A 23210-nucleotide genomic window follows, 5' to 3' on the forward strand; every position below is an offset into this window, starting at 1 on the left:
GCGATCCGCCCTGCCGTGAGGGCTGTCCTCGCTCCCTTCCGTGTCCGAACCCCCGACCCTTTTCGCGCCTCTCGACATTCTCGCGGTTCCCGAAGGTTCACCTCCCGCCCTCAGCTTCGGCTAAGGGCGGACTTCGTCCACGTTTCGGGTGGCACTCTTCCGGTGCCTGGCGCCCGAGCAGCAGACTCTTTCGATTTCCGAGAACCTTCGAGAATCGGTTAGTACCGGGAGGACCGCGTATTCACGGCCGTACACGGCCCGGCCTCTGAGCCCATAAATTCCCGGAGTGGACCCCGCCCCCGCATTCCCACGCGGCGAGTGGAGGTCCACGTTACATGTTAAACAACTTTTTTTGAACAATTTTTTTGCCAGTTAATAGTGTAGGCTATTTGTAATAGTCCATATGATTTGTAGACTCCTAAGTATTCAATTAGAGGCGGAGTAATTACATAACTATCGCACTGAAAACTGATGAATTCCTGGGAGAGAAGAAAAGGTTATTTACCATGCGAATATCTCCGTACAACATTTTTTTTTTAAATCTGAATTTGGCACATGATGCACGTACTACTAGGCTATACAAAAATAATTTTTTTTTATAAAAATCGAAAATTTATAAAATGGATTTTTTGCCGCCTTGGCATCACTGTGCGACGGCTCTCGAGCTTCGACCACTCACCGCGGTGGTGTGAGTTTTTCCACTGACTTCAAATTGTAAGATAGGCACGGTCATACAATGAGAATTTACTGTAGTGATTACTAAACTACACAACAACGACTATACGACTTCAATCCTCAAGTCCTTACAACTTACTATACGACTCTCAGACAACGACTGACTCCTCCAACTCATCGCTCGCCTAACAAGACCTCGGTTTTCCCCATGCTTGTCCCTTCCGTAGTTTTTACCATGCCCAAATATGAGTAGATGAGTCGAAGGCCCATCGTCTCTCGTAACCCAACGCTGGTCAATGTAGCTTCCCCTTTTTATGGCCTTTTCCCGGCCTTCTCCCTATGAGTGTCCTAAAGTGTACCTCTAGAGTCTACCTAAAGTCTATATCTTAAAACTATATATCAGGTGCCCGAATATTTCCGATACCACACATATTAGAGTGATCAAGAAACAAAACGAACATTGTAAATCCAGACTAATTTGATTGATAAACTTACCTTTACGACGACGCTGTTGGCAGACCGTTTGATGAGATCGATAATTTCCTCGCGTGATTTATCATCAACGTTGATTCCATTGACCTCGATAAGTCTATCACCGGGTAACAAGCCAGTGTCGTTGTTGTGTTGCACCAGAGAACCAGGTTCAGCAAAAATTACCGATCTCATTTGTGTACCAGCCCCTCCCGCGGCTCGTTCTACGACAACAGCGCGACGCAAAGAAAACCCGAAATCGTTCCGCGGCGGTGGTTGCCGATAAATAGTCAGTTCTCGAGGTTCGGGCAGTTTCAATGGAACAATTTCGGGAAGATGTAGTTCAACACCCTGTTCCTCGAACGATGTCGTCGACCGCCATCTTGCAAAACCTTGGGATTCTCCAATTGGCGACAGACTGAAAGGTGGTGTGGCGAAACTCGAATTCGTCGTGTCCGTTAAAGAATCCGCTGATGGACTAGCACTGGTTACCACCTACGGTCATAACAAGAAAACAAACATTTAGAATGGTTTCGAATTTTTCATTTCAATTTTAGCCAGAATATTTATTGATTATCCCTGTGTTTATCTACCTATGTACGTAGTCATTCGACAAAAGGGACAATACAGCGAGCTCGACCAATTTTTTGCAGAAATTCACATCAAACCACTTTTGATAAACATTTTTTTACAGTTAGCTTTCTGTTGGTAAAAATACATGACAAATATTTTTTTTTATTGGCAGTTGTCTAGGCTATGCGAAGGGGGTGAATACGGTCCTAAAAGCTGAAGATAAAAAGTGTATAAAGGTAGTCCATTTATCTCGAGACAGGTCAATATGTATCATCTCATAAATCATACAGTTTCTTTTAAAAATGATTGGGTTTCATGTATTTTGGTAGAGGAGGCTTGAAGGTCATACAGAGTACAACTTGATGTTTTTAAACGAAAGCCTGCACTCTTTATTATTGCATTACACTCCCAGAAGAAAAGTAAGCAACTATGTTCTAAACATTTTTTCGTCAGTCGCTAACTTTTTTGACAATGTCCGTTGTTCCTAACTTGACAGTCGGAAGAAACACACAGAATTCCCGTTATAAGTCAGTGCAAGCCTCGTATTTAAAAGTCACTGGAACTACCCACACCACTGCGGGGTATACTCTGAAGACAACTACTGTAACGATCCTACCCTCGACGCGAGCCTTCCCCTGTCCGCGCACCGGCGAAGACCGTGGCCGATCACACCGTAGGCGCGCCCCGCGCCAGTACGAACCGCGACCGCGAGAGGGCTAACGCCGCGATGGGCCGCGCTCGCGAGTAAAAATGATCGGCCACGGGGATAAGTACCGCCGCCGGGCACGGAGAAAATCAGTCCGGGTGACGAGCTACGAAGGTTCAGTAGTAGAATATATGAACAACCGCTGTGCTCCAAGCTTGAGGCTGCACTCCCCCCTACCGCTTCCTCTCTCTCTCCTCCAACGGGTCCGACGGTGACCGCGGCGCGTGCCGCTCCCGTTAAGCATAGCCCGCTCCCCGCCAACCCTCCGTTTACGGAGAGCGAGAACGGCGACCCTCCAACTTTTTCCGGTGCGCGGAGTGCTAACAGGAGCACCGAACACGAAGGAGTATCTAGGCACGAACCCCAGTGCATGCCGTTGAGGCCCCGGGGTGTCGCGACGCCGTCTTCCCCCACTTCCGTCCTCGGGCAACTGCCCTCTTGATGCACCGGCGCCCTCCCGCCGGCGCAACCGACCGACCGGGCGCATCCGCCGTGCCACCGCGCACGCCGTACCATTTAAGCCGTAGCCGTTAAGTTGCACCGTCGCCGTAGCCGTTAAGCTGCACCGTCGCCGTAGCCGTTAAGTTGCACCGTCGCCGTTCCGTTGTCTTGTCACCGTAGTCGATAAGTTGTATCGTCGTAGTTCTAAGTCGTAGCTTTAAAACCATGGGCACCGAGACGCCTCCGCCGTCACCGTGCCGATGCAGGGGGTACCGACGCGTCGGTATAGGCGATAGATAGCCTACCTAAAAAGATACCTTCCAGCCAAGTTTTAACCCTATAGCTCATCTGTAAGGGTAGTTGTAGAGGAAAAACGAAAATCCAGTTTTTGGCCCATTTTCCCCATTTAATGACAATTTAAAATTCTGAAAAAAATCTGACACATGTCGGACACCAAACCACATACTTTGAGTCGTTTTCAGATTTTTCCGTTGCAAACTCTGGCTGTAAAAATCGAAAAACACGAAAAAAATCGAAAAAATGCAGATTTCATATGGAAATCTAAGAGCGACTAGAATAAAATTAATTTAGCCATAAGATATTGTCCTAAGTATTATGCTCATTTTTTTCAAATTCCTGCGTTTGGTGCATCATAGTAGGAAAAAATAAAAACCACTTTTTTCGGAGTTTTTTCCGTGAAAAACTAAGTTATAATTATCGTAAAAATATATTATGTAATATTAAACATCCCTAAGTTCGGAGATACATCGTGCAGACTTTAAAAATTGCGTAGTACAAAAAACGACAATTATACTATGCAGGATATATCCCAATATTTCGAAGGTACTTTCAACGGCGCCGGTTGGTGCAGTAGCTATGGTCTCCGACTGCGGAATCGCTGAAGACTTTTTGGATCAGGTTCGCATCCCGCCCCGGGCCAAAAATTTTTTTCTCTTTAATCAGATGTTTTTCTTCGATTTCTAACCGTATGATTGTTATTACGCTATTGTAAAAACATTTTTTAACTATGTTGAAACTATTTTCTAATAATTTTCCGGAAAAATATTTTTGGAGTACTTTCGGCCTTTAGTCATCTATGGGCTGTATTACTTATCTACTTAACATTTTTTTACATGGAAATAGGGATTGATTATTTTTGTGACAGAAAATATATATATGAAGTGTTATTAGGAATACTTATCTGTAATAATTGTAGGTGGATTAATGTGCGAATCATGTATGGCGTTTTCAGTCTTCGTCGCTATCTTCGTCAATTGTCGGTGTTATTTGGTCATTATTGAAAATTCTAGTGAGTATCTCTGCTGGCCGAACTATGTCCGTGTCGTATCGAGCATAAGATAAATAATAAATGATAGCAGCTACATGTGAGCAACATCCAATAGTGCGATTACCATTAGCACATTCACAACAATACCGTTTTATACCGGAATAACCAGTTGTGTTTGGTATATAATCTATGTAGCATTTGTACGTTTTGCGGTTGATATTTCGCGATTTTACTTCGAATTTTACAATATTATTATTTTCTATTAAATAACGGACATTAATTTTGTAACGGTACACGTCTCGTACGGGATGCGTAGCGAGACGGGTAAGCCCTCCCTGGATTGGCTCAGCGGCCAGGGTTCTTTGGGGAGGGAGGTGAACAGGTAACTAAATGAAACACCCGGTTGAGGTAAAATAACTAGACAATATTTATTATATCCGCGGCAACTTTGCCGGTAGACCCGGCCCGGGTCGGTCCGGTGATCTGGCCCGTCTCTCGACCGGTCTGGTACAAAGAAAAGAAAACAAATGTACGGTGGACGCTCGATGCGTAACGACGGCATAAATCTATGTCCCAGTGAACCCTTAACCTACTTAAGAACCTAATTAATGACCCCTAACCGAACGATCGGTTTCCTACAACTAATTAATGCTACGCGGGAGCGGCGGGGCTCCGTATCGGCGGATGCGGTTTGAACCTCGCCGCGGTTTCTCGGGTTTCGCGGCGGGCGCCGTCCGCCGGTGGACGGCGGCAGAAAACGGAGCAATATTCGGTACGGTACGCGGTACGGTCGCGCGGAGAGAGCCGGGCCCGCTTAGTGTCGGCACGGCGATCGGGTGTTCTCGGCGCGGGCCCGGATCCTGACGATTCCCGTTGGCGCGGTCGTCTCGGCGAGGTGATCGGAAATGGCCGCGGCCCAGCTCGTGGTGGTGGATCGGCGACGTTTCCTACGTCGGCTGGGCACGCGGGGCTCGGAGAGGATTCGCGGGATTCGCGGAACGCTCCGTTTGTCGTCCCCGTGCGGCCGCGGCTCGGGTCCGTAGGCGCAGACGTAAACCTCGTACACCGCGAGGCGAGCTCCACACGCTGCTGCGGTCGGTTGGAGACTAGACTCCTGGAGCGCAGCGCGGAATCTCCGGTCAGGAATGCGGGATGCGGGAACGGGTCCGAGAAGTGGGGATGACGGTCCGGAGTGTCGAAACGACGGTGCTCTGAAAAGGGCAGCCCGTCGATCGACCGCCTCCCAGAACCTACTCGCGGTCTCGGTTTTGGCGTATGGGACGTAGACCCACGTACGCCTCGACCGATCCCGGCGCTTCGGCGTGTTCGTCCGGTAGTATACCGAGGCTCGCACGATTCTGCGCGGCTGCGAGAGGACCTGGGCTAAGGTGTTCGCCCGAGAGCTGCTCCAGACCAACTCCGCTCTCGTGTGGTTTCGTCGCGATCTTTATAGCCCGAGCGCAGACCTCGTTGCTCGTTCGCGAATCTTCGGCACACGTCGATTGGTCCGCGCCCGGGCCGGATTCGCGGATTGGCGCGCGGCTGGGTCTCGCCGCTGATTGGCGCGGGCCTGGTCGGAAACTCGACGGCAACGAGACGTACGTGTCTCGTTGCAATTTTATTATCGTGTTCATCCATTATCTCGGCCAAATACGAAACAGCTTGAGATAATTGGTATGATCCCGTGAAAAGTATCTTCAAATCGTCTTCTGTCATTTCCTGAAAATCAAAAATATCGGCGGAAGATATGATTTTAAACGGCGTTTTTCTGCGACAGCTGCCCGTTGCTTGTAAAAGATATAATAAAAAACAGCAAAGACTATTGGAACACCACAATAAAGCAATTTTTTGAGACGACAATAGACACAAGTTGTCTGGAGCATAAACCTCGTTTTCATAATAGTCCTAATAATATTTTTACTTGACAGAAACAGATACAACAATACCTCCCGAACCCAATATAACACTAGATTTATTATTAATAATAAGTAATGTACCCACTAAAGATAAAAGATTTAATAGATAAGTCGATGCACTTATTCCATGTAAAAAAATGTTAAGTAGATAAGTAATACAGCCCATAGATGACTAAAGGCCGAAAGTACTCCAAAAATATTTTTCTGGAAAATTATTAGAAAATAGTTTCAACATAGTTAAAAAATGTTTTTACAATAGCGTAATAACAATCATACGGTTAGAAATCGAAGAAAAACATCTGATTAAAGAGAAAAAAATTTTTGGCCCGGGGCGGGATGCGAACCTGATCCAAAAAGTCTTCAGCGGTTCCGCAGTCGGAGACCATAGCTACTGCACCAACCGGCGCCGTTGAAAGTACCTTCGAAATATTGGGATATATCCTGCATAGTATAATTGTCGTTTTTTGTACTACGCAATTTTTAAAGTCTGCACGATGTATCTCCGAACTTAGGGATGTTTAATATTACATAATATATTTTTACGATAATTATAACTTAGTTTTTCACGGAAAAAACTCCGAAAAAAGTGGTTTTTATTTTTTCCTACTATGATGCACCAAACGCAGGAATTTGAAAAAAATGAGCATAATACTTAGGACAATATCTTATGGCTAAATTAATTTTATTCTAGTCGCTCTTAGATTTCCATATGAAATCTGCATTTTTTCGATTTTTTTCGTGTTTTTCGATTTTTACAGCCAGAGTTTGCAACGGAAAAATCTGAAAACGACTCAAAGTATGTGGTTTGGTGTCCGACATGTGTCAGATTTTTTTCAGAATTTTAAATTGTCATTAAATGGGGAAAATGGGCCAAAAACTGGATTTTCGTTTTTCCTCTACAACTACCCTTACAGATGAGCTATAGGGCTAAAACTTGGCTGGAAGGTATCTTTTTTGGTAGGCTATCGAATGGTGCGAATTGGAATAAAATCCCTTCCGGGGCCGATTTGGCCCCCAAAACCGGCTATAGCCTTTGATATAATTCCGATGATATTTACTTGAGTAATGAACGATTAAAGTTTCGGACGCAAAGAAGAACAGGGTATGGGTAAGAAGGAAACAGGGAGAGTTGAAACGTTCGGGAAAGATGAAAGACTGGCGTGAGCTCAGGCCTTTAAATAAAAAATTGAACTATTTTATTATTAATTATTTTTCGATGTCTTCCACCAATATATTTGTGGAATTTTTCTGATTAAATTGTTACCAAATATTATCATTAATATTATCATTATTAATTATTATTATTATCATTACATAATATATCATTCGGATCATATTTACACGAAGTTTCCGTTAATATAATTGTAATGGAAAGTAACTTTCATCGATCATTAGACAAGTAAATATCATCGGAATTATATCATATTGGGTTTCATTTTAATAAGAAAAATGCCACGAATATGTTGGTGAAGGTCTCATAAAAAAATAAGGAAAAATAAAGAAGTTTTGTAATTGGATTAGTAGTGGTCTGCTGGTCACACACCGATATACCCGATCGCGTTATGTTACACTCCTCGGCGGCAACGGCTTTCGAGTTTCGCTGTATGTTTCTTTGTGCAACATTGTATCAGAGAAAGACATTTTAACAGCCTTCTCTTCACTATCCGTCAGAATGTCACAGGTTTATGACTTATAGATGGATAGTGACATTTATGTTTCCAGCGTGCACTGTGTATTTCAAATGCCACAACCGCACAACTGACTTATATCGGGAATTTATTGTACAGGTTTGTTTAGTCAGAACGGCAAATGACCAGGAAAGCGTGCGTAAACGCATCAGAATGAAACGAGATGAGATAACAGCAAATTAAGTGCGATGACTACAATCCCCTTGGTCCTGTGCGGTTTTTACAACCAAATAGCAACGGGCCGTAAGCGTGCAATAAACCGTTCTTCAAAGTGCATTGAATCCAGTAGTCAACACTTTGAACATCTTAAACCTTAAATTATAAATAAAAATGCTTGTTTGAAATTATAGAATGATTATAAATACAATTCTTCTTGTAACTTCTTTTTCCTAACTTATTCTTTTAATAATTTAGTGATTGAAAGATGATCTTGGAAAGTTAGTGACTAACGAAAAAATGATTGGAATCAAAGCTGAGTACATTTCTCCTAAGAATATAATGCCATAACAAAGACTTCCATTTAAACAAATCAAGTTCCACTGCATATGACCTTCAGGCCTTTACTATCAAAAAATTCAATGCGACCATCCGATTACCCGTACGAAACCCAAAAATATTTATCTGAAACATCTTTGAAAACTGAGTGTTGTTTACAACACAAGGTGCCCAACGCAACTGGAACAGGCTGTACCTCCTAAACAGTTGGGAATAGGAGAAAATGTTATAAGTAAAAGTTAAATGGTGTCAGACGGTGCATAATATGCAATTAATTTTATACACTTTTGTGCATGGGTGCACAAATGGAATTAAAATGGAAACCCATGTTTGAAGGCAACCAATCGATGCACTTTCTTGTGCTCTACATAAAAGTACTAACATACTTATACACTAAACTTATTCGTTAGAAAGTTATCGAAACTAAAAGTTCTCTGAATTATTTCGGTCTCTCGGCAAGTGTTCCGGAGTACCTACGTTACAACAAGTCTAAGTTTTAGCTTCGATAACTTCCTAACGAATAAGTTTAGGGTATAAGTATGATAGTACTTCTCTGTAGAACATAAGAAACTGCATCGATTGGTGTCGTCAAAAGAAAAAAAACATAGGCTTCCATTAGAAAAACAGTGCAATTGCATTTTTCTGATGCACCGATGCACAAAAGTGCATAAAATAAGTTGCATATTATGCAACTGATACCATTCAACATTTACTTATAACATCTTCTTCTATTCCCAACCATTTAGGAGGTGCAGCCTGATTTAGTTGCGCGGGATACCCTGTATATTTCCCCGTCTCTAGATAAACGAACCACCCCGTATTTGTATATTTTCTTGAATGTCTCAGGAATTCATGGATGTTGAAAAATTCTATTTTAATTGCATGGTTTAAGATCACATATTCATTTGTATACAAATTTTTTAAAAAATCATTTATTTAACACTAAACCTACCAACATTTCATGTATACCTAATTCTACCATGAGCGGTCAAATGACCGCTTCAAAAAAAAAAAATATGTATCTTAATATAGAAAGACATGACTTCCGTTTCCGGTTGCGAGAGAGATTGGCGTGTATAGAGAGCGCAGAAGTGTTTGTTGAGAGAAAGTGAAGAGTGAGAGGTGTGAGAGGTGAGAGAGTGTGGGAGAAGAGAGCGAGAGGAATAGGGGTAGCTGGGCAAAAAAAGGGGAAGAGTGAAAAAGGGAGCTGGAAGGTGTGAGAAAGGTGGAAGTGAGTGAGTGATTGGAGGTTAGGTTGGCGGCATCCTTCGTGAGGCGAACGCGGGAGTAGAGAGGAGTGGTAGGTGGCGCTGATTGGTGGCGATAGGGTCAGGAGGAAAGCGGGAAATTTTAAGGTAGTATAGGTAGTGAGAGTAAGAGGAAGAAATGAGTAACAGAGGGGAAGGGGAAATGGAAGGTGGGAAGGGGGAGAGGGGCGAGGGGGGAAAGCCGACGGTCACGGAAAAGATAGGGAGAGGGGGAGGAAGTAGTGGGAGCAGTTTTGACAACCTATGGAAGAAAAGGGGGAGGGAGCAAGGGGATGAGGGGGACGACGACGGAGAAGGGGAAAGGGGAATATTTAAAAAGAGTGCGAAGACGAAGAGGTCGCCGAAGGAGGTTCGGAAAGAGACGGAAGGGTTAGGCAAGGGTTGGGAGAACTTGATTAGAGAGATGATGGCGGGGTTGAGGGAAATAAAAGAAGGGATGAGGGAAATGAAGGAGGAGATGGCGGAGATGAAGGAAATAAAAGAGGGGATGAGGGAAATGAAGGAGAGTATGACGGAGATGAGGGAAATAAAAGAGGAGTTGAGGGAGATGAAAGAGGAGCTGGAGAAAGAGAGAGCGGGGAGAAGAAGGGAGAGAGAGAAGTGGGAAGAGGAAAGGAGGGAAGACGTGGAAAAGAGGGAAAGGCTAGAGAAAAGAATGGAAGGACTAGAGGGAAAGGTGGAGAAGGTAGAGAGGGAAGGGAGGGAAAAGGGGGGAGAAGGGATAGAAGATAGGATGGGGGAGGGGGAAGTAGAGGAGAATAGAAGGAGGATAAGGAGGATGGAGGTAAAACAGCATAGAAAGGAGAGGGAGGAGAGGAGAAACAACGTGGTAATAAGGGGGATTCGAGCGGAGGGTGAGGGCATGGAAACTGAGGTGAAGAGGGTGTGGGAGGTGATGGGTCTGAAGGACGAGGGAATTAAGGAGATAAGAAAGATAGGAGGGGTGGGAAAGGAGGTGAGAGGGATGGTACTGGTGAAGATGGTGGACAGGGAACAGAAAATGAAGGTGATGAGGGAAAGGGGTAAGTTAAGAGGGAAAAAGGAAAGGTTAGATGACGACCTGACGGAGGAAGAGAGAAGAGCATGGTGGAAAATTGAAAGGGAAGCGGAGAAGGAGAGGAGGGAAGGAAGGAGTGTACAGGTGGGGTACATGAAAATGTGGGTGAATGGAAAGTTGAAGCAATGGGACGAAATAGAAGAAAGTTGGTTAGATGAGCAGGGAAACGGGCAGGGGGGGTAAAGGGGTGGGAGGGAGGGAAAGAAGGGGGAAAGGAAGGGAAGAAGAGGGAAAGGGAGGTTAAGGTGACATTCTAGAATGTGGCGGGATTGAGGAACAAGGACGAAGACTTCTGGAAAGGGTTGGAGGAGTGGGATGTGATAATGTTGATGGAGACATGGCTAGAGGAGAGAGGATGGGAACAGGTAAGGAGTAGGATGCCAAGAGGGTATGTATGGGAAGTGCAGTGGGCAAGGAGAGAGGAAAAGATGGGGAGGGCAAAGGGGGGTATGCTAATGGGAATAAGGAAGGAGATAGAGACGATGAGGGGGGAAGAGGGAGGAAGGGAGGGGGTGATGGGTATAAAGATGAGGATAGAGGGGGGATGGTGGAAGGTAATTGGGGTGTATGTAAATGGGGACTTGCGGGAGAAGTTGGAGGTGCTGGGAGAATGGATAGAAGGGAGAGAAAAAGGTGTGAGGGTGATTATAGAGGGGGATTTTAATGCGAGGACGGGAAGAGAAGGGGGTGGGATAGGAGGGGAAGATGAAGATGAGGGAAAAGGGAAAGGGAGTAGGAAATCCAAAGATGAGAGGATAAATGCAGAAGGAAGGAGGTTGTGCGGGTATTTAGAGGAGAGGGGGTGGGGGATACTAAATGGGAACGTAAAGGGAGATGAGTTAGGGGAGTGGACGTTCATAGGAAAGAGGGGGAATTCGGTGATAGATTATATATTGGGAGATGAAGATACGAGGGATGGGGTGAAAAGGATGGAGGTTGGGGAAAGGGTGGACTCAGATCACCTGCCCCTGACGGTATGGCTTAAGGGAGAAAGGGTAGGGGGAAAAAGGAGGGGTGAGGGAGGGAGGAGAAGGCTGATGGGGTGTTGGACGGAAGAAGGGGTGGAGGAGTTCAGGGGGAAATTCGGGAAGAAGGATGGGGAAGGGAAGGGAGTAGAGGAGGATTGGAGAGAATTGAAGGGTAGAGTAAAGGAGGCATTAGAGGAAATGGGGAAGAAGAAAAGAGGGGAGAGGAAAGGTTGGTGGGATGAGGAATGTAAAGAAGAAAAACAGAAGGTGAGGGAGGAGTTGAGGAGATGGAAAAAGAGGGGAGGAGAGGGGATAGAAGTAAAGGAGAAGAAGTTAGCGTACAAGAAACTATGCGAGGAGAAGAAGAAAAAGGAGAGGGAAAAGTGGGAAAGAGAGGTGGAGGGCATAAAAACGGAAAGGCAGGTATGGCAGCTGATAAGGAAGGAAAGGAGGAAAGGGTCACGGGTGGATGAAAGAATAAGGATGGACGAGTGGGATAAACATTTTAGGGAATTATTGGGGGGAGTAGAGTGGAGGGTGAGGAAGGGGAGGCAAAAAGGAGAGATGAGGATGGAGAAGAGGAAATAGAAAGGGGAGAGATCAGCAGGGTGGTGAAGGGTTTGAAAGAGGGAAAAGCGGCAGGTGGGGATGGGATACCGAACGAGGTGTGGCAGTATGGAGGGGAAGAAGTGGAGGAGTGGCTATGGAGGGTGTGCAATAGGGTATGGAAAGGGGAAGGATGGCCGGATGACTGGACGGAGGGGGTAGTGGTACCAATAGCGAAGAAAAGGGAAAGTAGAAAGGTGGGGGACTACAGGGGAGTAACGCTAACGCAAACGGCATATAAGGTGTATGCAGCGATTTTGGCAGAAAGACTAAGAAAAGAAGTGGAGGGGAAGAGGATACTGCCAGACAGTCAGACGGGTGTCAGGAAAGGGTTGGGATGTATGGATAATATTTACGTGCTCAATCATATAGTGAATAGGCAGGTGAGGAGGAAGGAAAGAAAGTTGGTAGTGTTGTTTGTAGACCTGAAAGCGGCGTTTGACTCGGTGGATAGGGATGTATTGGTGGGGGAGTTGAGGAGAAAGGGGGTGAGGGAAGGGTTAATAGGGAGATGTGAGGAGATTCTAAGGGAAACGAGAGGCAAGGTAAGAGTAGGGGACGAGGAAGGGGCAATGTTTTGGACAGCAAGAGGGGTGAGGCAGGGGTGTCCGCTAAGTCCTCTGTTGTTCACGCTGTTATTGGCGGACATAGACGAGGAACTCGAAAGGGGTGGATGGGGAGGGGTGAAAGTGGGAGGAAGAAGAGTATACACCTTAGCGTATGCGGACGATATAGCGATGCTGGCGGAAGAGGAGGAAGGGATGAAATGGAGGTCAGTAGGTATAGGTATCTAGGATATGTAATAAAGAGGGATGGGGGTCAGGAAGAGCAAGTGGCGGAAAGGATAAGGAAGGGGGCGGCAGTGATGGGACAAGTGTGGGAAATAGGGAAGAGGAGGTTTGGAAAGGACTGGGGTAGGAGGATTTGGCTTTTTGATAAATTAGTGTGGCCGGTGATGAGTTACGGAGTAGAAATATGGGGGTGGAAGGAAAGGGAGGGTATGGAAAGGATGCAGGAGAGATACTTAAAGTGGGTGTTAGAAGTAGAAAAGTGTACGCCAGGGTATATGGTTAGGGAAGAATTGCAAAGAGAGTTAATGAGGGGCAGGGCGGGGTTGAGGGCATGGGGGTATGAAAAGAAGTTAAGAGAGGGCAAAGGAGGGGAATTAGCGAGATTGTGTTGGGAAGAGATGAGAGGGAGGGAAAGGAGGGGAGTAGTAAGAGAAGGGTGGGAGAAGGAAAGACGGGATTTCTTTGAGGATAAGGGGTGGACAATACAGGAGATGGAGGAAATGATGGATGAGAGGAGAGAGGAGGTAAGTGGGGAGCTAGTAAAAAGGGAGAAGGAAAGGCAGAGGGAGGAAAGGTGGGAAAAGATAAAGAAATCAAGATATAATAAGTGGTATGGGATGGTAAAGGGGGAGGGTCTGCCGGGATACTTAAAGAAAGGATGGGGGGAGAGTAGATGGCAGAGGGTGGCAAAGTTTAGGTTAGGAAATGGTATGAAAGAGGGAAAATATTGGATGGATGAGGAGGAGAGAAAATGTAGAGTGTGTGGATGGATAAGTGAGACGTGGGAGCATGTATGGGAGGAATGTATGAGGCTGGATGAGGAAGGAGGTTGGCAGGAGAAGATGGGAGAAGTGTTGGATGATGAGGGGGGAGGGGAGAAGTGGATGAGGAGGGTGGAGGAATGGAGGGAAGGTGCAAATGGAGGATTGGGATGAATGGGGAGTGACCGGAAGAGGGGGTCCGCGGGATAGGGAAGGGGAGGTGTAGGAGGAGGAGTGTGTGTGCGTGTGGGTGCGTGAGAGAAAAGAGTGGTATGCTATGTTTTATTTGTTTGTCTTTTTTCATTGCTGATGACAAATTTACGGCAGTTATTTATTTTATTTATTTTACATAATGTAATAGATTAAATGTATTTAATTTTATTTTATTATATTGTATTTATGGCGAGCGGTATGGCGAGCGTTATAGTTGATTTGTTATATTTTATTTTATTTTGATATATTGTTATTATTTTATATTTTTAGGTCCGTTTTTTTTTTTAGGTTATTATGCGTATGATATTGAAAAGCGACAAGTAGCTCTCTCTCTCTCTATCGGTGTAACTAGGGGTATGCGATGTTGCGAGTGGAAGGAGATGAGATGTAATAGGATTGTAACCCTGAGGGGAACAATAAATGAATATATATAATATAGAAAGACATGCAATGAAATTTTTCGGAAAGTAAACAAAGAAAGTTGTGAATATTGACAAATGGGTTGTATGTATATTATAGGAAAAGTCAATAAGTTACATGGCGATACAGTAACGTTGTGTACAAGAAATTCTAAACGAAATTTCAAAAACGGTCATTTGACCGCGCGTGGTAGGTTTAGTGCTAAAAAATTTGTCACAAAAACTTGCATGTCTGATTTATGAATAAAAATAGCGGAGTTTTGGTTTTTTAAAATGTATTGTAACCGTATAGGTTACATATATCGACCGCACCACGACACTCCGTTTCGACACCCGCGAGCCTTGACTAGGAAAGGATCGCGAGATACAGTTGTAGCGTCCGGTCGCACGCACACAAAAGAGTCTTTCTTTCGTGCAAACGGCCAACGCAATTTACGACTCTCGTTCGACGAAGCTATTTTTGAGTGGACATTTTCCAGACCTAGTCGAAGTATGTTTATTAGAGTTTTGTCCCAAAGTCCTCAATAGCAAACTGAGACCGTCATAAATTAAGAGACGAACCGAAGGGCACTTGAAGCGGACCCAACGGTCTATCGACACTTGGGTCAAGCATGGGTGGCCCGGAGGAAAGTCCCATCATCTTCTCCGATCACCTCGCCGTTCCGAAAACAAACACGCCAAGGGCGGAAGGAACGGGGGTGAGACGAAGAAAGAACAGCTCTGATTGGAAGGACCCAAAGCGTGGGTTAGCCAATCAGGGTTGTTTAGGATTTTTACCAGGGCAAACGAAGGCGTTAGAATTAAGTTGTACAGGACTTTCGAGGAGTCAGTCAGAAGTCGTCGTGAGATACACTTCGCATAAAATTGTACAGTCGCGAACGATACGTGTACATATAGACAATAAAGTAAGTTCGCCAGCTAAGTGGAGTTCACGATAAATAGACCCTATCCACACAGTAAATTATCGTTGTACGTCAGTGACAATCTCACGTATCCAAGTCAGTGGAACACCTCACGCCACCGCGGTGAGTGACCGAATCTCGAGAGCCGTCGTGACCACAACATTGTCAGCCATATCGGTGTCAGACCAGAACCACTACTAATCCAATTACAAAACTTCTTTATTTTTCGTTATTTACTAGATGTGATCCGAATTATATCGCGTTTGGCATCATTTTAATCAGAATAGTGCCACAAATATATTGCTGAAAGTCTAAAAAAAAATTAATAATAAAGAAGTTAAATTTTTCATTTAAAGGCCTGCGCTCACGCGGGCATGGATCTGTGTCGGCGGCCGCGACTCTTTGCGGTTATTTCCTTCCCATACGCTGTCCTTCTCTGTGTTCGAAACATTAATCGCTTGTTACACAAGTAAATATCATCAGAATTATATCATATTTGGTTTCATTTTAATCAGAAAAATGCCACGAATATGTTGGTAAAAGTTTCATAAAAAAATAACGAAAAATAAAGAAGTTTTGTAATGGGATTAGTAGTGGTATTCTGATCTCACACCGATATAGCCGACGATTTGTGGCACACTCCGCGGCGACGAGGGCTCTCGAGCTTCGCTGTCCGCTTCTCCGTGCAACATTGTATCGGAGACGGATATTCCTTCCGTTTTAACGTGAGTAGCGTTTGAATGTCATAGGTTTCTTATGACTTACAAACGGTATGACTCTTAGGTTTCCAGCGTGCCCTGTGTATTTCAAATGGGACGCTCGGTGAGAACCTTCGATTTCGTATGAGTGTCAGTAAAAAGAACGGCGTGACTGACATGCAACGAGATTTCACTGTACTTCCCACAATGCGTATGCGCCTCAAACCGAGAAGTCACGAGCTCAAACTGCGCCGTGGCACTGCCGACAACATTAATTCGCAGCTCCTTGACTTTCGGTCGCGATCGCGTAGTAGTTGTAACCGTACAGGTTACATATCAACACGTCGACGTCGACCCCACCATAACACCCCGTGACGTAACCCGCGAGTCCTGACGAAGAAAAGGACCGGGACATATCGCGACACTTGTCACAATGCGCACGCATCGATCCCCACTCGATACCGATCGAAGGAGGTCGATGCGTGTCACAGATAGATCACTCTACGTCTGGAAGCGGGTCTAGCCACGCGCGTTCGCGAAGTGTCCGGTCGGCGAAACTCGGTACGCGATCGAGAGGTCAAATCGACCCGATAGAACAGACAAACCGGCTGTTCTATCCTCGACGTGTAAGCGCCTCAAACCGAGGAGTCACAGGCACAAACTGCGCCGTGGCATTGCTGACAATTAAGACGCAGTTCTGTGATCTGCGGACGCGACCGCGTAGTAGTGGTAAATTTAATTAAAATTATAAATTGTTTCTCGTGATCGTCGCACCGAGCGGACACTTCGTAAAATTCAAATTCGTTATTCTCGTTCGAAATGCCCATGACTGCTCCCGTAGGATCTGCGCAGTCGCTGTCACTCTGCCGCTATCTGTAAAGAATATGTTCGGAGGCCACGCATCGTACCGAAGAGCATTATCCTTGGTAGCGTGGCGTGACCGATGGCTTGGTATGCGTCTCTATCCATATCACTTATACGAGGATTCGGACGAGTGTATGGATGGTCTGACACGTCCACAACCGTGCAGTGCGTAGTACGCGAACGGATTGTTAGAACGAGCTCACGGTTTCCCTTCGGGTCGAATCGATACGACCGGACTCTGCACGATCGCTGCTATTCTGCAGTGGCCATCACAGAGAGTACTCTGAGGCCACGTATCGTGCCGAAGGGTAAGCTCCTTGGTTGCGTGGAGTAACAAGGGTCTCGTGTGCGTCTCCACCTGGGCCACTTGTACGAGAATTCGGCCAAGTACCTGAGTGGTTTGACAGGTTCGACTCCGATCGATCACGAGGTCGAAACAAGTCGTTCAACCGTCGCTACGGTTATATAAACTTCTTGGTCGCGTCGAGTGCCAGGGGTTTTCAGTGTGTGTCTCCAATCGGACCACTCGTACGTATCTACGGCCGAGTGCACGGAGGGTTAGACAGGACACGAACATGCATAACGCGCGGCGCGATCCAGGTCGAAAATCGTTTGAATCAGTTCTTGGAAACCAGACGTAGAGGAAAGGCGAGCGAACGCGCGCGTCGTAACACGGTAGACACTGTATGTTTACATGTTACGAGAATTCGGTACGGATTACCGATATCCAGTATTCCGCGCGTCATCACAACGATATTTATTGCAATGAGCGTCGAAAAAGATCACAGGCCGTCCTGTATACAAATCGTCCTTCTGAGAATATGTACTATAAATAGTTCTTCTGAGAATATACTGCCTTTTTACTCGAAATTTGTCTACAAAACTTTATTTATTTCGTCCAAACCTCGCCGCTTTCCAGTGCCTGGAGGCACGAACCCATCTCCTTCGCGAATTGACACGCGTAGGGAATTCGGGGTAGTAACCGGCCCCCGCGAGATAGTACAGATTATTCTTGAGAAACTGAGGGAGAGATACGATTAATTAAATATTGACAAGGTGGAGAATGTACGGTTACATAGTCAGTAAAATCCGGGGATTATTCTTCTGAAATTGTAACTTGCTGCGGACAAGGTTTGGAAGCTTAACCAGTTAGCTGTTGCAACCTCTTTGAAAAATGTGTACCTAAGTTGCGTCGCAAAAATTAACCGCTGTTTGAATTATAGCTGTTTTGACGAGTATACTCGTCATGACACAAAATATTGCCATTTCTTCATGACGAGTATACTCGTCAAACACAGTTAACTGGTTAAGTGACGGCAGATACAAACTGCCTTGTGTCCATAAGACATAAGTTCTTAAAATCTAGTACCTTGCGTTTTGCAAGGATCGAAACGCATCATTTTGTGATCGAGAATCGCGTAGAACAGGCACCAGTTAAATCGTTTCGTTATTCATGTTCAAAGCCCTCGATTGCTACGATAGGATCTTGCATGGTCATGCCACTCTGCCTGTACTTCTACCGAGATTACTTTGAGGCCTCGCATCGTGCCAAAGGGTGACCTCCGTGATTGCGTGGAGTAACCAGGGCTTGGTGTGTGTCTCTATCCAGACCACACATACGAGAATTTGGATGAGTGCATGGATGGTCTGACAGATCCACACATACGAGAATTCGAACGAGTGCATGGATGGTCTAACGGATCCACACATACGAGAATTCGGACGAGTGCATGGATGGTCTGACGGATCTGCATTCGTGCAATCACGAAACACGCAGACGGATCGTTTTAGCGGCATCTCGTTTACCGTTCGGGTCGAATCGAATCGATCAGACCTCGCACGATCGCGGGCACTCTGTCGCTACCTCTATCAGAGATTGCTCGGAGGCCACGTATCGTGCCGAAGGGTAAACTCCTTGGTTGCGTAGAATGACCGGGCTCTTGTGTGTGTGTATTCATCCAGACCACTCGTAGGAGTATTCGGCCGAGTGCACGGATGGTCGGACGGGTCACGAACTGTTACATCGAGGGGCGCGATCCGGATCGGGTTATCGTTGTAATTTGAAATTCGGATACCAGGCGTAGAGGCAAGGCGAGCGAACCGCGAGCGTCCGTCGCACGTAAGTCGTGGGCCGCGTACGTCTGTCGAAATCTTAGTAAGGATTACCGACAACCATTGTTCTATGCGTCGTTACCTCGGTGTTTATTAACCTACACGTAACAATCAGTCACGGGCGTTCCCGTTTGTAAGTAGCTCTCACAAGAATGTACCACCTTTTGTTACTCTATGTGGGTTTCTAACATTTCATTTATCTCGTCCAAACGTCGCCGCTATCCAGTGCCTGGAGGAACGAATCCCTCTCGCCTCGCAAATTAACAACCCTCCACGAGCTAGTTTAAATTCAGTACGGGAAACCGAAGGAAACGTGTTACGGATCACGCGAGCCAGGCGACGGCACGTGAGTGGGTATAGGCCAGGGGGCAGGGAGGAGACGAGGTTGCCAAAATCATAACAACGTCCACGCTACAATCGAGGCTCCTCTATTTAGTTTCTACTTTAATTCTAGTCTCGTTGTTCATTTCTATTAGTGTTAAGTTGGACATTGACTTAGTGGTCAGCACTTCGCTCAAAGCTCTAGTTAAGTTATTTTCTATTCCCGTCCACGACCATACTATTCCTAAACATAAATTAGTGGTCCTTCGAGCCGGATTTTTGCGCTAAACTGCTAAAAACTGGTCGTGGTAGTATCATACTTAATTTGAAGTTAACGGGCGCGAGTTCGGTGTGTGTTAGTCGACCTCGAACAATAACAGCTAGTGACTCTAAACGGTTTCGCTACTTGTTCAAACCGCTACTCGATACAAAGGCAACATGGAGGTCCTGATTCAAAAACAGGAGACGTTGGCCATGCGAATATCTCGTATCATCGAGAATTTGAGGAAAAAGGGTGCGGTCAACATCACTCGGGATACTGTCGAAGCACGACTGGACTTACTGGAGTCGTACTGGCGGCAATTCTCCGAAAATGATGACACACTGAGAGGCAGTGGAGAAGAGGCGCTTCGAAAAGCGAGCTATTTTTCGGACGATCTCTACGAAGAGACCGAAGAAGCCTACCTGAACCAAAAGGCTGGTTTAAAGAAGCTACTAGGACCAACCACGGCCCCCCAGGGATCATCTACGGCCCCACAACCAGCTAACAGGCACTCTCTGCCCAAAATTGCCCTCGTACCTTTCGACGGCAATATTACAAAGTGGATCAGCTTCCGGGACCTCTTCCGATCTTTCGTCATCAAAAACTCAGACCTCACCGACGTCGAACGCCTCTATTATTTAAAAACCAACGTCATCGGAGAACCTGCAGGACGCTTGAGCCACATCCCCGTCACCGACGAGGACTTTCCGCGGGCTTGGAAGTTGCTCGAGAAAGAATATGACAACTTCCCAGTCCTTGTGAATGCACAGCTTGGTATGCTTCTATCGCTACCGGGGATGACAACGGGGTATGCTAGCTGCGCCCAAACGTCCGGTCGGACATTGGAGCGATTGGCTCAACTTCATCACCGTGCAACTCCTGGACGGAGAGACGAGACTGAGCTGGGAGACAACGTTGGAGGGAAAAGAGGAAATGCCGACATTTTCGCAGCTAGCAGACTTTCTGGGGGCGCGATTGCGATCTTTGACGGTATCATCGCTGCTTCGTCTCACCTCGCTTCACCAACAGCCGAAAGAAGGCCCCCCACTCCATCTGCAGCGCCTAGCGGGACAACGCGCCGACCTAAGGTGCACGCCGTCACGGGAACTTCTGGAACTCCGCGGTGCCGCCTTTGTCAAAAGGATCATTTTATCCTTTTTTGCCTTTCCTTTAGGAACCTTACGCCCTCGGAGAGGAAAAAAATGGTCACCGAGACAAATCTTTGTTTTAACTGCCTCTCTAATCACCATGTCCGTGACTGCAAGTCGAGCAAGCGTTGCCAAACCTGCGTAGGTAAGCATCATACCGCTTTGCACATTCCGAACGAAAATCCGCACGCGGGAGATAATTTCGAGGCTTCATCCGCCGTGTCCAAGCCTGTCGCAAAAGCGGTGAACTGCACGCGTATGAGTCTAACGATTATCTTAGCTACAGCGGTCGTGGGAATCGAGGTTTGTCCGGGTGAAAGAATTTTCGTCCGCGCTTTAATCGACCCTTTCTCCGAAGTGACCTTGATTGGGGAAAGCATCGTGCAACGATTCAAACTACCGCGTAAACCCTTTAACATACCTCTGGAGGGGGTCGACTCCATGCGAAGTCAGCCTCGAGGAAGGGTGAGTCTGACCGTATCATCGCGCTTAGATCCAACGGTTGCATATTCGGTAGACGCTGTCATACTTCCCTGATTGTCTTCTTATGAGCCGCCTACAACTGCCGGTCCGAGCACGTGGCCTCATCTTACCCATCTGGAACTGGCTGACTCAGAATTCGCGTCGCGACAACCCATCGAGCTCTTGCTAGGAGCCGATATTTACGCTCTGATTATTCGCAAAGGTCTGCGTCAGGGTGCGGCGGGTCTCCCCGTCGCCCAAGCTACCACACTTGGTTGGATTGTTACCGGACCGCCCGGAAAGTCCAAAAACTCTCCTTCAACTACTCGTCACTTAATTTTACATTGCTCAGTCGAAGATGATATCAGCACTCTGCTGCAAACATTTTGGTCACTGAAAGATGTAGCTGCTCCTCCTTCCTCTGCCGAGCTGACCGCAGAGGAAGACGAGTGTGAGAATACCTTCGTGCGCACTCACACACGTGACCATACAGGCCGATACATCGTTCGACTTCCGTTCAAGAGAGAGATCTCGCTGCTAGGAGACTCTCGACGAACCGCGGCTGTACTACTCTCTAAGCTGGAGAGACGCTTTATCAACTCTGGGGAATTTGCCGAAAGATACCGCACCTTACTCCATGAACACCTAGATTTGAACCATATGGAACTGGCCACAGTGACCAGTAAAAATACGAAAGAATACTATCTGCCGCATCACAGCGTTTGGCGAGAGTCAAGTACTACGACTAAACTACGCGTCGTTTTTAATGGTTCTAGTAAGACTACTACCGGAGTCTCCTTAACCATTTCGGTACGGGTGCCGGATATATCCGGCGTCCATCTGATGACCTGTGTGGACGAGCGCCGGATATATCCGGCATCCATCTGATGACCTGTGTGGGCGAGTGCCGGATATATCCGGCATCCATGTAGCAATCCGTGCGTGCAAACGACATCTACAGTTGGTAAAATTATATTCTATTTTACAGACGTATTAGACGAAGATCATATTGAAAATATATTTTGCACATATGCATAAAACACCTTAGACTCTTCGATTTTTGAACAATCGTTTTCTACATTCGTATCTGCGTTGATTAATTGATATTTCTGACATAATAGAAATTATTCTAATAAAAAGTCTTTTTTTACAAGAATTAAAAAAAAAAAACAACTATAGATATAATCGTCGTCTAATTTCATTTGATTAATAAAACTTTAGGTTATGTTTTTATCCGAAACTTGTTCGTAGATTTTAAAACATTTTTGGCCCTTTACAGAATGTTTAGTGCAAACAAAAGTATCAGAAACGGATTAACTGACTCAGAAAATGACGAGAATTGTGAAAATGAATATAATTTCAATCGGCGTAAAAGGCGAAGAATAAATGTGATATATAGTAGTTCTGAGTCGGAAACAGAATTGATGCAAAAATCTAATGGCACGAATTGTGAAATAACATGGACAAAAAATAATTTTGTACCAAAAATTTATAGATTTGATTCAAAACATTCGGGAGTCACCAAAGAAATACGCAGGTCATCACAATTCATTGATTATTTTCAATTATTTATGTCTGAAGAATTCGTAGATATAATTGTAGACGAATCCAACAATTATTGGGCCCAACAAAACAATAACAATGCAAATAATCTGGAAACAACGACGCGAAACGAATTGTATTGTTTTTTGGCCATGTCCTTACTGATGACGCGCAATAAAAAACGTACAGGATATGATAGTTTATACCGGAGCACCTACAGTTCCAACTAGTCCTATCAAGGGCATTGGCAAATCTGGAGCAATAGTCTTGGAACTCTTAAAGCCATATTTAGGAAAGGGCCATACGCTTTATGTAGACAACTTTTACTCAAGTCCCGCATTATTCAACCTATTACACGACAATCGCACAAATGCATGCGGGACAGCAACAAGAAGACGGCAAGGAATGCCCAAGATCGATGATAACTTGAAGAAAGGAAAAGCGTCATTTCGTACCTCGAAAAATTTACTAGTAATAAAATGGGTTGATAAGAAGGAAGTACACATGATCTCGACCATGCATACTGCAGATGTCATGACAGTATCCAAATATGGAGGAACACA

General features: G+C 45.6%; 2 protein-coding genes across 3 annotated transcripts in view; one reads left to right on the top strand and one right to left on the bottom strand.

Annotated features, from left to right (window-relative positions):
- LOC143355910 (unconventional myosin-XVIIIa) overlaps positions 1-23210 on the bottom strand; it is a 378931-nt gene that overhangs the window by 290299 nt on the left and 65422 nt on the right. For both annotated transcript variants that reach the window (XM_076791094.1, XM_076791093.1), the window contains exon 4: positions 1171-1641. In XM_076791094.1, the coding sequence (XP_076647209.1) occupies positions 1171-1641 (471 nt within the window). The remainder of the gene's footprint in view (positions 1-1170; positions 1642-23210) is intronic.
- LOC143355923 (general transcription factor II-I repeat domain-containing protein 2-like) overlaps positions 1-23210 on the top strand; it is a 341246-nt gene that overhangs the window by 41577 nt on the left and 276459 nt on the right. The gene's annotated exons all lie outside the window — the stretch shown is intronic.

This window comes from Halictus rubicundus, chromosome 7 (assembly GCF_050948215.1).
Source record: "Halictus rubicundus isolate RS-2024b chromosome 7, iyHalRubi1_principal, whole genome shotgun sequence".
Lineage (NCBI taxonomy): Eukaryota > Metazoa > Arthropoda > Insecta > Hymenoptera > Halictidae > Halictus > Halictus rubicundus.